Source organism: Ciona intestinalis, unplaced genomic scaffold, assembly GCF_000224145.3.
Source record: "Ciona intestinalis unplaced genomic scaffold, KH HT000201.1, whole genome shotgun sequence".
Classification (NCBI taxonomy): Eukaryota; Metazoa; Chordata; class Ascidiacea; order Phlebobranchia; family Cionidae; genus Ciona; species Ciona intestinalis.
In genome coordinates, this window is record NW_004190522.1 from 1 (window position 1) to 15,946 (window position 15,946).

The 15,946-nt window shown below is 35.2% G+C and overlaps 2 protein-coding genes across 2 annotated transcripts; one reads left to right on the forward strand and one right to left on the reverse strand.

Annotated features, from left to right (window-relative positions):
- Positions 1–6: 6 nt before the first annotated feature.
- Positions 7–2,037, reverse strand: LOC100184832 (high-affinity choline transporter 1-like; the record flags this gene model as incomplete). The annotated part of the gene is made up of 4 exons (XM_026839358.1): positions 1,863–2,037; positions 1,257–1,405; positions 823–943; positions 7–71 (listed from the first exon to the last, which is right to left on the reverse strand). Coding segments are annotated over exons 1-4 (510 nt in total), but the record flags the coding sequence as incomplete, so codon positions are not given.
- Positions 2,038–3,728: 1,691 nt separating this feature from the next.
- LOC100182460 (EF-hand calcium-binding domain-containing protein 5-like) lies at positions 3,729–15,319 on the forward strand. Its single transcript, XM_026839357.1, has 29 exons — positions 3,729–3,921; positions 4,148–4,369; positions 4,597–4,710; positions 5,017–5,231; positions 5,513–5,615; positions 5,723–5,840; positions 6,052–6,125; positions 6,228–6,356; positions 6,574–6,700; positions 6,943–7,089; positions 7,316–7,549; positions 7,713–8,114; positions 8,183–8,298; positions 8,501–8,664; positions 8,813–8,934; positions 9,180–9,333; positions 9,648–9,816; positions 9,904–10,022; positions 10,367–10,526; positions 10,863–11,033; positions 11,225–11,397; positions 11,735–11,969; positions 12,127–12,328; positions 12,641–12,804; positions 13,036–13,180; positions 13,413–13,540; positions 13,680–13,784; positions 14,034–14,153; positions 14,553–15,319. The coding sequence occupies exons 1-29, from the start codon at positions 3,730–3,732 to the stop codon at positions 14,754–14,756; spliced, it is 4,728 nt and encodes a 1,575-aa protein (XP_026695158.1). The 5' UTR covers position 3,729; the 3' UTR covers positions 14,757–15,319.
- The last annotated feature ends 627 nt before the right edge of the window (positions 15,320–15,946 follow it).

Genomic DNA, 15,946 nt, shown 5'->3' on the forward strand with positions numbered 1-15,946 from the left:
CACAGCAATACATGCAGATACAATGACAGAGATACGAATATCAAGGTCTATGATCACGGACAATGTACCGCCTGTGACGCATAATAAGATTGTGACGAAATATTTTTGATGACGTAATGAAATAGAAAAGAGATTTATGCATATGCTATAACCAGAAAAATATACGCCTATATGTCATCTATAACATATATGGGGGCTACACTTAACGGTGGTAAAGAAATTACATACATAACTCGAAAGCGGTTGTATGAAATAGAACACCTGTGTTATAACGCCTGTTGTTTACACGCCAACCAAGTATAAGTTACACATTCATTCAACAAATGTTTACAGTTTACAAACACACTATGCTGATGGAAAGAGTTTAACGCAAGCTTTGAGTAAGTGGCAGAAATAACGTAATAATGATATTTACATCGTCAATATTTGGGTGGGCATGAACAGGGTAACCTGTGCTATAGAATACTTGGCTTAACAGAACTTTTACACTGAAATTAACTTTTTATAAACTTTTCGTTTTTAGCCGCTTTTAGAAAATTAACCGGGACGTTGATGCATATAGTGGGGTGGGGAAGAGGGAACATCTTTTTATTCAATTGTCTCGTCCTATTTGGTAGTAAACAAAGAACATTCAAAGAATTATAAAACCGTATCCTTACGACTCCTATAGAGTGTTGTTATATGTCTAAAACACGATTAGCATGTTTGGATGTTATGTGCTAAAGGTGTCTCGTCTTTCCCACTGTACGTGTTGAAGCAATATCAACTTAAATTTAGTTAAATATTTCCTAAAATAATCAATGCAGGTACGTGAATGCTTACCAAGAGCGGCAAGAATGGCGGCTGACCAGAATATTTCACCCAAGAGTGCTGGTAAGTACAACAGACCCCCCATGCGCCTGCCAAGCTTACGTTGCAATGGATCCAGCATAGTGACGTAACCCTGTGGAAAGAGGGGATAGGGGAATAAATGATTGTAAATTGTTTAATCTCGTGTGGCGGGTAACTGCTGTCGTTATACCAATGGACTCCGCTTACAAGTTACCCGGTATGTTACCACTGCCATATTACACACTTTTTAGCAGCAAAACTAAAAACCTAAGTAAAAGTGTCAAAAACATCGTGGCGACTGAACCCACAAAACAGTATAAAAAAAAATTTTAGTTCAGAGAATGTGTGTTAATTAAGTTTAACAGGTCCTCATATATTCCATGCCCGGTTAAGAAGCCATAGTATCCAGCCACGCGTTAACATACCTGAGTTCGCATTTTCTTAGCGAAAAACAACCCGCCAAGCATAAGGCTGCAGCCGTAACCAAATGGCGCTTGTGTCCACAGTAGACCGGAACCCGGGGTGTATACAACTTCTGCTGTGCCGTTGATGTAACCACCACCTACCCACGTAGCTGGAAATATACATGAAGTATTTTTATGAATGTATAGCTTATCTAACATGGCGTGGCAACGGATGTCATTATAGCACGAGTGTTCTGTTTCATACCCCGCGTGCCCGCTTTCGAGTAACCACGTATGTAAATTGTCATTTTTATAAGCAGACTAAACACATAGGGTGCAAGCAAATAAATAATAAACAACTATCACTCGTTGTCTTATCTACAACTATGCACGAAAATACGATTATTTCCGGTGAAGCACATAACTAAGCATGAAACTCTAAAGCGTATTTTATTAACAACTACCCATAATGAATGGTGAAGCGATGAAAATGAAATAACATGTATATATCATTAGATGTGAATAAATTATACACAAACATCATCCGTTATCAAACAAAAGGGCAACTACACATAGGTCAGAAAACGTGATGAGCAAGAAAAACTCCAAAAGTTTAAATAAACTTACCAGTCATAGTAAAGCTTCCAACAAAGAGTCCTATGTCTCTTCCTCCGACCATGATTGTCTCGCTCTCGTTTCCTCTTCCGGTTCTTCTTTTCCTCCATGCTGCATAAATACCGATCGCTAGAATAGCAACGTAGAAGACGATAATAGACACTAAACCAGGAACATTTATAGCCATACCAGCAGAGATGTGTTACAACTAGTAAAGCAAATTCAGTTTAAGCATGATATTATAAAAACAGCATTTCAAACTCCCCAAGTCAAATTAGCGCTACAACTAGGCCTATACGCTAACCGGAGCCAAGACAAATAAACGCACGGTTGGTCGCACTACGAGTGCTTTAAGTAAAAAAATCTTTACTGCTTACTACCGAACAATTGTCATTGTGTAGAAGGACTATTAAGGACAAACTACCTGCCAAAACAAACATCCTGAAAAACGGGTTTGCTGTTCACACTTATCGGGGTTATCGCACAATATTACACCTCGTTTATAAGAAAAAAAGTTCATCAAACGAGGTTACACTTTGACAATAGACATATAACCTTCAAAAGTAATCGTTTACTATTTTTTTGCTATTTATTAAACAACACAAATTACGACATGCGTAAATATTGCTATAAAAACATAGAATCTTTCGTGTGAACACAAAAACACTTTCCGGTCGCATATTTTCTACCAACTAACCGCACCCTCCGCTATGCATATGCCTCTGTTAGGTCCAAGGTACCCGCTTTCGTTACAAGAATATTTTCCACTGTTTGTGCAAAGCAAGCATTGCAACGGCAGACTAATTGGCGACAAAGCGTCGTTTTAAGCAGCGAATTTACCGTTATAAATAAACAACTAATATAAGCGATCGAATGTTGAACTACTGGGTTGACAGTTTACGTCAAGTGTTGGTTGATATCGCGAATCGCGAAACGTGTAGTTAAATAATTTTATACTGGAAAAATCAATATTGGATTTAGAATCTATGTGTGTATCAACTATCAAGTAATCGCGATGAAATCACAAAGTACTACGCCAATATTTACTACGACTGACAGTCGTATGTTCTTTTGCATAAAAATCATAAAACAGCTTATACACAACGGCCATCAAACCCGAGCGTTTTAATTTGTTGGCTAGGTGGCGGTAAATAGCTACTTAGTTTTAGACATCTATGTTACAGTTACGTCCATGGAAACAACCCACGCTTAAATGAAAATGCAAGCAACTGTAGGAAGCTTTTGTTTACAAAGGAACAGACGACGTTCGCGTAGTGTGTCAAGCGCTACTGAGTAATTTACCAATATATTAGTTAAACTTGAAATCAGAAAGCTGGTAATGGCAGTTTAAACGTTTACAAAGAGCGATGTTTCAGTGTGAAAGCAGTAAGATAATGTAAAAACAAGGTTTATTACATCAAGGTAAACGTAGTTTAGTGGTTTCTTATACATGGTACGTCATATGGCAGCCACAATAAGTCACTAGACAGTGAATTACTTTGAAAGCTTTGTTTATACCATTGTGTAATATGATCCTGTTGAATGATTTGTATTAGTATCAGTGGATCTTATTTTTGCCAATAAAGCAAACTAGAGACGTACGGTTTAAATTTTCACTGTATTCGGTATGTTATACCATTTATTCAACCATACGGTCTAAAAATTACTTTATTTTAGGCACTAATGGAGAACCCTCTGCCCTCTACAGATTGAGCTGATGGGCCTTGTTGGTAGTTAGGGGTTATATGAGATTGAGATAGTAGTTAGGGGTTACGTTTGGCAGTTGGCCAATAACGTGGGTGAAGAATTTTAAACCAGCAGATTATTATCTTATCTTAATTATAGGAGATATTGTAGAAATGCATTAGGTTAACTTACGATGGCAAGTCCTGTTGTTAGCTCCCAAGCTTTGAGCACCACCAATAGTTCCTACACTGATGATCAATCTTTCATATATGATGATGATACCATTCACGTGAAAAGCACCATTCCTTCACGATCATATGATACATCTATCTCACAGAGCAATGAATCAGCTGAACAAAGTACTTTTTCATCTTCTAGCAGCACTGTAAGTAAATCAATGGTCATTAGTTACAAACCAGATGCATAAAACACATATTTCTTGGCCATTCTTAATACAACCCATATATTTTACTTCTTACAGCAAATGAAAGTTTTTAAAACCAATCAATACATTTAAAATGAAAATCGTGTCTTCCTGCATTTAGTTTGTATTAAAACTGATAAACTATACAAACATGAAGCAACTTACTAATTGGGAGTTCTATTTACAGAGAAGGACTCAGTCAAGTAAAAGTGAAGTTGGTACTGTGATAGAGGAATCATCTGTCCAACAAAGCTCAGCGAGAACATCTGTGTCGTCACCGACATCTTTTGAGCGAAAATGGCTGCAAGAACAAGCAGTGTTTGTGGAGCAGCGAATACTCACACTGCAGAAACAAAAGAAGAAAAGACTAAGAGATGCAAAAGCTGCTGCTTTAAAACTGGAAAGAACGGTCAGTTGACAATAACCTGCAGGATATTGTAATGGGTGAATAGTTTGTTTGACTGTGTCATATCAGTAAAGATAAGCAGATGTCATAGACCTATGACTGGCATGCCAAAGTCATGACACACAGCTAAATAAATTACAAGTGCTGAGTAGTTTTACTTCTAAAAGCAAATACACATATAATTCATTAAATTAAACATACCGGACAAACTTATGTGGTTTTCTACACAGCTTCCAATGGATATGCTTGCACAAGAGTGGTTCAGTGAAAATGCTGTTACATCGGAGATGAGAGTTTACTTAATTGACAAACTGCTTCCTACCCTTGTATTGGGAGTGGAGAAGGCAAGTTCCTGGTTTTCTATTACTGTGACGAGTGTGACCTGTATGCTTAAATATATTAAGTAGGGCTAAGGGCAACTTAAAGATACATGTTTCGAAATCGTTTGGATTATTAAAAAGATAAACTAATTTTTCCTTAGTTCCTGTTTTAAAGTTCCATTTTACAACACATATCCAGAAATATGGGTATAAAATGACTTGACAAAAAATATAAAAACAAAAATAGATTAAATAGTAATTTATAGATAAGATTGATACAGGCTGTATTACACAGTAGTGATGTAATACTGAATTAAATATGAATAACAGGTTCTACTGGAAGCAGAGAAGAAGGGGTTAATTGAAGGATATAATCCCGATGGTGAAACTTCCAGGAAGTTTAACCCAATCAACCTCCTTGCTCAATATTTAATGAGAAATATTCCGAAGTATTCAAACTTATCGGAAACATCACCGTATATAAGAGGATTGCGTGCGGTTGCTGAAAATCTTAAGAGAGATGTCTTCGATTTAGAGGCAAACAAGTGAGTCTACAAAAGTAGCAGTGATGTTACTATTAGAGATGTCATAATGAAATCATGTACAATACATATAATATACAAGTATACAGTAAAAAGACCTGAATTTAAATTAATACATTCTGCACCACAACAGGCAAGGGTTCCGTAAAAAAGAGCTGAACTTAAATTAATGCACCATGTAACACTACAAGTTCTACAACCAAGGGTAAAAAGACCTAAAAATAACTTATATAGCTGATTAGCTGGCACTGTTGTTTTTACTACTTAGTTTCAACACTATTAAGGTTAGCAAAACTTAAAATGGAGGCACGTCGACAAAGAGAAGCAATGGAAGCAAGAGAGCGACAGAAAACTGAAGATAGATTGCACAGAGAAAGATTATTAAAGGTGAATGCAAGACTTGGTAGTGGTGGACTGGTATCAACCGTACTTTTACCCTTATTATCAGAGCACTTTATATAAGCTCGATATAATTAAAGTATAAACAATTTCAGCTCCAATATTCACAATGGTTGGCTGATTCATCAGGGAGAGTCCAACTACAGTTGATACAAAACGCTCTTTTTTCTCATCTGGAAATTTCATCACATCTTGCATCAGATAGTGAAAAAGGTATTCTGCATATAAGAAATTTATTTTATGTGTTTGGGACATTGTATTCTTTATTATTGTACTCCCATTCATCTCACTTTGCCAATATCCCACACTTTCATTTGCTAAAGATGAAATATCATTTTTCACATTACTATGTCAGTGTTAAAATGTCACTTGAGTGTTGGAAATTGGAATGTCACTTGCTTACATGTGTTTAATTTATTTATAGTTGTGCACTATAGTAAGGAGCTTGAAGCTACAGATGAAACAGGAATTACTTTAACAGAAGCTCAATATGTTGAGGTAGGAGTGTCTTTATTCAATACACAACATATCTATTATATGTCTAGTTTTATAAGCGCTATAGTTACAGTGATACACTTTTTAATTTGGTGTCCATTGCAGTATGTTGAGCAATATGTGAATGAAATGACGAGATCTGAATTCTCACAACTATTGAGACATCTTGATCAATGCGCTCTTGCTTTCCGTAAAACGTTTGAGCACGAAGTGTGGAGAGAAATGTTTGTAAAGGTAAGGAATAGTACAAAATTCAGTCTTACCTTGTAAATATTTGTGGCACATACTTACAGTTATAAACAAAACAAATTTTTACCTTTTTCTTGGTTATAGAAAAATGACATTCTGTACTCAGGAGTAGCAAACATAGTTTTAAACAATTGCCATAGCCGATAGTGTATACAATGGGTGATCAATGAACTACACAATCATATATATTTTACTCAAACAGTTGTTTAAAAGTCTTGACAATGAAGAAACAGGAGTAGTTGATCGACATAGGATGTTACATCTCCTTGAAAAGTTTTATGACAAAGTGGATGCAGATTATAAAGAATCACTTAACAATCCAAGAAAATGTAAGATAACTCTGTTGTACATAAACCATGAGGGCACAAGACTAAACCAGATAACTTTGTTGTGATAAGAATGTTATTGCATGAGTTTTACTTGTATACCACATATGGTGATTTAATAATAGTATTTAAAAAGGCCAGGACATAGTTTTCCCTTAGCATTTTTATTTTTTACTTACCTAACTTTGGCAATTGGGCATATATATATATATATTATATAGTATTACATGATAATATTTCCACAGGGCCTGTCATCGAGTTGGAGGAGCTTGATGATCTTTATCCGGACTCCGAGGAAGAAGGAAGTGAGGATACTGTCCTTGTGTCCACAGAAGATATGACATCATCAGACTGGGCATCTGTTCCAATATCTAACTTAACAGGAGAAGAAGGTATGGACTTTATGCTGTGAATTGTAGCAAAGAAGAAGTTTTATAAAAATAAAGCTAACTATAGTTGAATAAATGTGATATATGATTAGATGTATAGAAAATTAGAAAGTAAGCAGTTTAAATGAATGGAGATTACTTATTCTCATTAGTAGTATGTAGTAACTTTGTGGGTAAGATTAAGTGACATTGTCCCAGCATGATGTCAGTCTTACCAACTTTATCACAGGTGCTGTAGCTTCTGATGAAGTTGAAGTTAAGGCTGAACCTGTTGAGCAAGAAGAAGATGAGACACTTGTGGAAGATGGTGGTGATAAGGGGGGAGAAGAAGAAGACAAACTTGAAGAGACAACTGAGCAAGTTACTCCAGAAGAAGATAAAGAAGACAAAACAGAAATAAAAGATGAGGAAAATGTAATAAAAGAAGAAAGTGAAGAAAATAAGGAAACTGAAGATGAAACAGGTAAGACTGGTGTTCTGTTTGTGTTGATTGAGTAATATTTTAGAGTTAATCATTTTATACTTGTATTATATTAAATGTTTTTGTTACAATATTTATTTATATAGTTTCTATTTATGTATTCACTACATTATTTATATACATTGTATGTCTTTCTTTGTTACAGCTGACGACATTGATAAGTTGTCTGCAAAAGTTTCATCAGCTGCAGGAGAAGGAAGCATCTCATCGGTGGGGAGCAAAGAAGGTTCTGTTGTAGCAGAAGAAAAGGAAGACCAACCAGATGCTGAAGATGTAACAACACCACAAACCCAAGATGTTGTGAAAGATGAAGTGACTAGTCCAAAACCAGGAACTCCAGAAGAAACAGTGGAGAAAACTGACGATGATGCGCAGATTGAGAAAGAAGAGAAATTAGAGGTTTCTACCAATGAAGTTGAGGATGAAAAAAGTTCCTCCCAAGATGGAGATGATGTGAAAGATGATGCAGCAAATATTGAAGTGACATCACCAGATGAACCTGAAGTTAAAGAAGACACAAAAGAAGAAGTTGAACCTGTCAGGACAGGTATACGGACAGAACTCATATTTTTGTGGAGTATTATGTATATGAATCTTGATGTTATTTTGTTTCAGCATTTGATGCATCAAAACTTATGGCTGATAATGAAAAAGGGATTTCTCTAATCACACCGGCTCCAAGCACAGATGGAAGCATGGATGTTGGGCCAGTGAATGTGCAGTTTTCAAAGGTAAAAAGAAACAATAATAAGGTAGCCGTAATAAATTCCCTGAATCTGATCCTAATCTTGTGCTCATAGAGTTGGACAATTTTTGTGTAACAAAATACAGTTTTAGCCCAGATCCTAATCAAGTGGTGTATTATTTACCCCTCATTTAGTGAAATAAAGTAAAATACCTAAACTGTAATGTATCTGTAATTAATTTATTAAGGAGGTGTCCAGACCACCTGTTAGGAAAACAACCTCGTTCACAACAGTCCAAAAGAAGAAGCTCGTTGTACCAGCACAAGATCTGGTGAATGAAGAGTCAGAAAAGGTTTGGGGACATGATGCAAGGATTGGTGAAACATCTGTCATTAAAACTATACCTACTGTGTAAGTTTTAATGGCCTTAACTAATTAAAAGGAAGTATTCATCATTAACATATATTGCAACTTAAATATAATGACTGCTGTTTGTCAATTTCTTGCTACAATTATTACAAAGTTTAATGCAAAAGTATGTTGTTGTTTTTAAATTAAGTGAGAAGACAATTGGAATATCAGAATCCCAAGATGGGGAAAGAGATTCTGAAACTATTGTAACAACCACAGCTGCCGGTGGCTCTGAAGCTATTGTTGTGCAGAATACAGCAGACGAAATGTGTGAGTATTGTAATGTGGGGTTAGATGGGACATATTATCCAAATATACAGATAGTGTTTTAAACAGTTAGCAACAGTCTATGAAATTCGCGAGGAAAAGATTATATATTCTTTCAATGTTATTTGTTTACTTCCAAATGGGACGAGAAAAATAATAAAAAGGTCTTTCCGAACCCTACTATATTACAATGTTACGCATATGGAAGTGGTGTTTAAAAATTAGTTTCTTTTATATTTTATTTCAAGATGCTGATGACTACTACCCACAACCTATGGAAGTGAAGACCAGGCCAGCCAGTGCGAGTAGAATGAGCGTCACATTTGCAGCGGAACCACTGATTCTACCAGACCGACCGTCAGCAGAATTCTTCTCACATTATTCATCTAGAAGTCAATCAAGGTATATATCTTATCTAGATCTACCAATGTCAAAACAGTATGTATAAGTGTTATGCTGCATAGACCGTAAGGGGTTTTGGTATAGCCAAGAGTGAGTTAGCAAACTCAACGATACATTTTTTTCTCTATACAACTGAAATAGTCAAATCACTGAAAGCAATACATTTATATATCTATGGAGTATTCACCAATAAACACATACATGATAAAGGGCAAAGGCTGAACAGATTAGTCTAGAAATAACATGAAAAAGCTAAAATATACATAGTTCACTTGTTTTGAACTGCACTGTTGAATATGCAAACTTTGTTCCAGAATGACAAGTGTATTTGACGAGAATCAACTTAACCAGGGAAGGTTTGTCACCTTGCTTGATAACTTTGTTTGTGATGAAACAAACCATATTACTGTGGAACAATTAGTCAACTTTATTCATGGTGGGTATGTGGAAACAGAAGAAGAAAAGATGTCAAGATTGGCAAGGGTAAGAATATGGCTATTAGTATTTAAAATACCTGAGTAAACTTATTTCATGACTACAATTTTATACCTTATTCTTAACCTTATACAGGCAAGAAAAGAAGTATTGTCAGCAAAGCACCGGCAAATGGTGGACAATTTATTCAACAAATGGGACAATGATGGGCAAGGACATCTTGATATTGATGAAGTTGAAGATGTGCTTTCAAAGTAAGTTATTTATCATAAGATGTAGCTTTCAATGGAACTATAATGTGGTAATGAGTCAACTGTGGCCTAAATTTCATTCTCCAGTTCTTTGGCCTGCATTGCCATCCTTGGCTGGCATCATATGACCTTACTTAAGAATAGAATACTATAATTGTCACTAGGAAATATCCAAATGCAAATATGTAATAAATGCAAATGCATTACCTGTTAGGCTGTTACCTGTTTAGTTATGAATGCAAACAATGTACCAACCTAAAGGACAAAGAAACGTAATAGCATTACCTGTTATACTTAACACTAAATATTACCGAAAGAGAAACGATTAAGTCCTTCAAAATCTACAGATACAAAGGTGGAATGGAATCATCTGCTTTAAAGAGAGGAAGACAAGCTGTTAGACAACTAAGAAAACATACTCCATACCATGATAGAAGAAGATTGAATAAACCAGAGTTCCATGTATTCATCAACACTGTATGCACAGAAATGAGTGGGGGTGAAGAGGTAAAAAAGGATTTAAGTTTTCTGTTACTTTTGCTACCAGGCATAATGTAAATACACTTTGGCTTATCTGGTATAAAAATGTAGTGTATGATTGACATTTCATCTGCCACCCGACAAGCCTTCATCAGGGAAAAAGTTTTAAATTGTTTTGAAAGCTATTTGTATTGAAAGGGGTACTGGTTCGTTAGAAGTAATTCGCCAAACCTAGCCACATTCTATAGCCTGTCATGCAGCTGGATATTACCTGTACAAAAAGGGGTTTAAATTTTTACCCAACTTTTAGAACAAGTTAAATAGTAAGAACTGCAAGTAAATGTATGTAAAATGAACTTTCAGGTGTTTGATGGTGTAGTTGAATATGCTACAACAACAGTTGAACGAACATATGCGGAACGAGTAAGGGGAGATGCAAGAAGAAAGTGGTTGGCCCAGATTAAATCAGCAGCAGAATCTGGTGGCGCATCCATGGACTCTGTATATAGAGCTGTGTTTCAAACTCTGAATAAGGTAGGTGGAGAAGAAATAAGGATTTTAGGGCAGAATTTATAAACAGCACAAAAAAGGATGCATAGAAGAACATATTTGTTCAATGGTGCTAATTATAGTAAACAGAACTGCCTCAAATTTGAATGGAAAGTGAAAATTCTAATTCAAGTTTACCAAATACTGAGCAAACAGTAGACATTGTTACATCACAGGACGCTGATAGTCATGGAAACCAAAAGAAAATGAGCGCCTATGTTGGACTGTTGGAACATAACTTGGTTTACCCACACAGAGGGAATGTTTTACTTCGCTACGTTGCGTGCACCCCTGATAACTCACCTTATATGTTGGGAAAAGCATTCTATGAAGATATGAGAGGAATAAGGTAACATGATAATAATTCGCTTAAAATTAACTTTTAATTTAACAAGTTTACATAAACACTGCAGTTTGTAACTGACTTGCCAATAGAACTAAATTAGACATGATCCACTATATGGTCCAACTCTAACATCAATTCCTGAGTGTTGGGCTAAAGACCAACTTTGTATAACTTTTACCCATATAGAATAGAATGTATATATACAATATTAGGGTAAAGGGGCAACTCTGGCTTATACATAGGAACAGGTCTTCTGACGTGCCTTACTGTAGATACTTACCCTGTGACATAGAATAAAATGGACTAGCCTACCAAATATGCTGACTCATCTACTGTTTAGTTTCTATGCTATTCGGCGTGGAAAGTTGGTTCATGTGCCTCGTGTGCAAAGTCATGGTCGAGTATATTTCTGGAACCCAACTCGAAATGAAGGTGAGAGGGAAGGATCGTTGGTGCTGGTTCCTTTGCGTGATGCACGGCGTCGAACTTATGGGCTTCTTGGTGTGGATAATGTGGAGGATGCAGCAAATGCTGATCGAAGTATTTTCTCTTCTCACGAAATTAATTTCTATCAGGTATATTGTTGTAATTTATTTCATTACAGTAGGATTTGTATTTTGTAATAAATGTTTGTTTGTACTTTTAATTGTTAAATTATATATTTTGCTTAAACATTTGGGTTGAATGAAATTTTATTCTGCATATGTATCTAAACACAATATAATAAACCAGGGTGTTGCCAAGACTTTTTCAAATGCATTCCATCATGTTGACCTGCGTCGAAAGTTACTTAGAATCATAGATGCAGCAATGTCTTGGGTCCACAGCCGTGCACCAAGAGTACGAACAATTGTCGTCTATTTTGTTGAACCGGACCCTAAGTCTCAAGCTGGGCATGTCCTCAGAAAGATGATGACAGCAGACAACAATACAGGTACATTAAATATCAAATAAATGAACATTTACACTAAGGAGTGTATTCAGGTTGGAGGTTAAGAGGGCCTGAACCTCTCTTTGTAAAAAATATAGCATGAAAATAAAAAAGGTATAATTCATTGCGGCCCATAAATGTTTTAAGCATGTGCCATAGCAGCGTAGGCCAGAGGAAAATGTTTCAATATAGAGTTGGACCTCTTTTCCATTTTAAATTCCTTGATACTGCATTACACTGTTACCACTCACTGTAATCTTATTCTATCAACCCTTTTTACATATGTTTAAACAATAAAGCCATGTTTTATTCCAGGGGTTACAATAACACACAGTCGCCCTACACGGCTGTATCGCAAAGACAACTTGTTTCGAGATTATCTTTTCAACTGCATGGAAAACTCAGAAACAACATCAGCAGATGCATATGGGGAGAGACATACAGCTTATCCACTGAGGGATGAAGAAGGAAGATGCCAGGTATTTACCCATTTTTTCACTATATAGAATATAGAATAATAGATACCCAGATTCATTCTAAAAGGATGTTTAAACTTAAGTTGTATGTAAAGCAAAAAGTTGTATGTAAATCAAGCAAGTGTTTTTTACAGTAAACAACCTAAGTCTGGCAGTCTGGCTTATGTTATGCAAAGGTTTTATGTTAAGTAAAATTAAGAGTTAACTAAACCATATCTTATAAAATATTTACAGTGTGTGCTTGACATCAGTATTGGTAAACTACGGACTCTACCAAGTCATGAAAGAAGAGAAGTTCAAAGAATGTTAAAACTTCTACAAGCTGCAAACCGAGAAGTTATGAAAGAATCCAAGAGTGGAGAGAAAACTGTAGTTCTAGGTACGTATGTAATAATATAGTGACCCTGACATTAGCAAGAAAGTGAGAATGCACTTGCAATGTACGACTATAGTTAAACTTTGGTTGATGGGCCACCAACTTAGGCCTAAATCCAAGGCACACTAGTGTGTACTACCTAAGGACCTCACTCAATTAGAAAGGACTGTTTAATTAATATCATACATAAACATACTCTACCACATTGACACTTTTATGTTTGATTTATCCACAGAGGCTGAAGAAAGAGGAACAGATGAAACAAGGGTAGACATCATGTTTGATAGACTTATGCTTACTGATTTAAGAGAGAATGTCAGCAAACTGGACAACAATGTGTTTGCTGAACTTAAAAACTACAAGGTCAGATATTTTTACAACACAACCTTATGTAACCTCAATGATTGGGTTATACTGTTACACTGACACCAAAGATAAATACATGGAATCACACGCACAAGCAAATAACGCTGAAACTCACATTTCCTGCGAATAATTTTAGATTCCTCCAAAGATGATCCACAACATCCTTAAAGCTGTCCTTCTCTTGTTTAATTATGACCCAGAGAAGAACAGTGAACTTGATGATTGGGTCACCTGCAAACAGGTTTGGTTTAACAAACGCAACAAGACTATTTTTAGTATTTCTGGTCATACTACAAATTTGGCTTCATACATATGCTGTATTTTTGGTCATTCAATTGCAACATCGGAACAAGACTTTTTTCATGGATATTCAAACCTGTATTGTTGGTTGGATACAGAATATGCTATAGTGAAAAATGTTAAATCACTGTAGAAAATGTTTTACTGAATCTTCGTAACTTTTAAGTTTTATATACAAAATAAACTACAGATGGTCACTGGCAAGTTAAGGCAGCAGATACTGACATATGATCCAACATCGGACAAGGAAAATGGAGATACGGAAGATGAAACTGATGCCGTGGTTGAAGCTGTTGGAAAGTTATTAAAGGTGGATCGAACAATCTCTTGCATAACTTTACTGTTTAAAATGTGTTTAACCAGTTAAAGCTGCAAATATATTTGCATTGCCATATACAGCTACTGCCTACTGGTATACTGCTCTGGTATTTCCAATCTTCAACCTCATTTCTTTTACATCAGAAAAAATTATATATCTTAAACAGAAGCAAATGTAGTAATGAAATCTATAAACCTGTTTTATAGCAGCCACGTACATACAGAATTGTAGCACGGAATCTTTCATAGGCTTTAAGAATTAGCAAAAATAGTAATGTAATGCTAATATATAGGACTACTGCTCCAGTAGTTAGCCTTGAATTAATTTTTCATCAAATGAAAAATAGCGTATGCAACACAGTAGCCTAGGTTGTAATAATATTATTCACAGGGTATCGCTCATGGAGCAGTTGGTAGACATGGATCTCGTCCAGCACAGCAGTTGTATAACTGGGCATTTGTTTGTTTATCACTTATTGAACATGCACGGAAGATGAGAGCTAATGAAGGACAACCTGCTGTTACTCCAGTTACATCAGCAAGCACCAATGCTACAACAGAAAGTGGTGCGGAACAAAAAAGTGAGGCTTACTAAAAATGAGAGGATTTGGGAAAAGACCTTGCTTAAATTCATAAAAAATTGAAAATTTTATGATTTAGAAAATGACCTTGCTTAAATTTATGTAGGAAATAAGTAAATTTTTAACTGTAGAAAGCAATTTTTAGCCAGCTGCAATTATGGTTGAACTTTTACCTATAGTAGTCAAACAATTAATGTTTTTATCACTGTATTTTTACAATAAATCAAATTTATATTTAATTAGGCTACCTGACAATTTATATAAACAGCTGTAAATATTATAACTTGTAAAACGTCAATAATTTTACCTTTACTGCTTTGACTTACCTTTTATTTGTGTTACCACTCTTAATCTTCGTTTGCACAAAAACTAGACTTCCTATTTCAACCATCTGTATATTTTAAACTGTAATTGTTGATCATGTATATTCACTATATTGTATACAACACTACTACTTGTGTTTATATATATACTTTAGTTTGTACAAACCTATTCATTTTAAAACCGTCTAGCCTTGACGGTTGACGATACAATTATAATTTTGAGCAAGATAATACAACGTAAGTATTACAGTTCGAATTGTTTTTAAGTTTTAGGTATACAAGAATAACAAAAAAATCTTATTTAGAAATCAAAACTACCGTCAAAATATTTTCAAACTTCGCGATTGAAAACTTAAAAACACGCGGGAAAGATTTGAAAACTATAGAAATAGTATAGTTATTACTAAGTGCGGGGACACAAATTATCCCATTTTAGGATTTCAACGGACATGCTAAATTTTTTTCACTAACAAAAGTTTAAGTTTATCAATAATGATTAAATACCACACTGGTATGTTTATAAAACGTGAATGTGCCCTTATTTTAACCCAGTATTGGACTGTATATCCACTACCACTGTTAAACCAGAGTATACTAAACTTGTTTAGTATACTCTGGTTAGACTGTCTAAAACATGCTATTAACCGAACTGAACTTTGTATGTCAACACTCCATTATGAAATCGAAGAACTTATTTTTGTATTTTTGCTTTTTCTATACAAAAGTAACAGTAAAAAGAACGGTGAGGACATCTATAAAACAAACATGGAGTCATTTTTTTTCAGAAGCAAAAATGAAAATGACTGTCTGTGCTGAACATTACAAAAACGATTCAATCTCAAAACTAAGTCACTAAAATTAAGCAGAAAGAAAATGCAGCA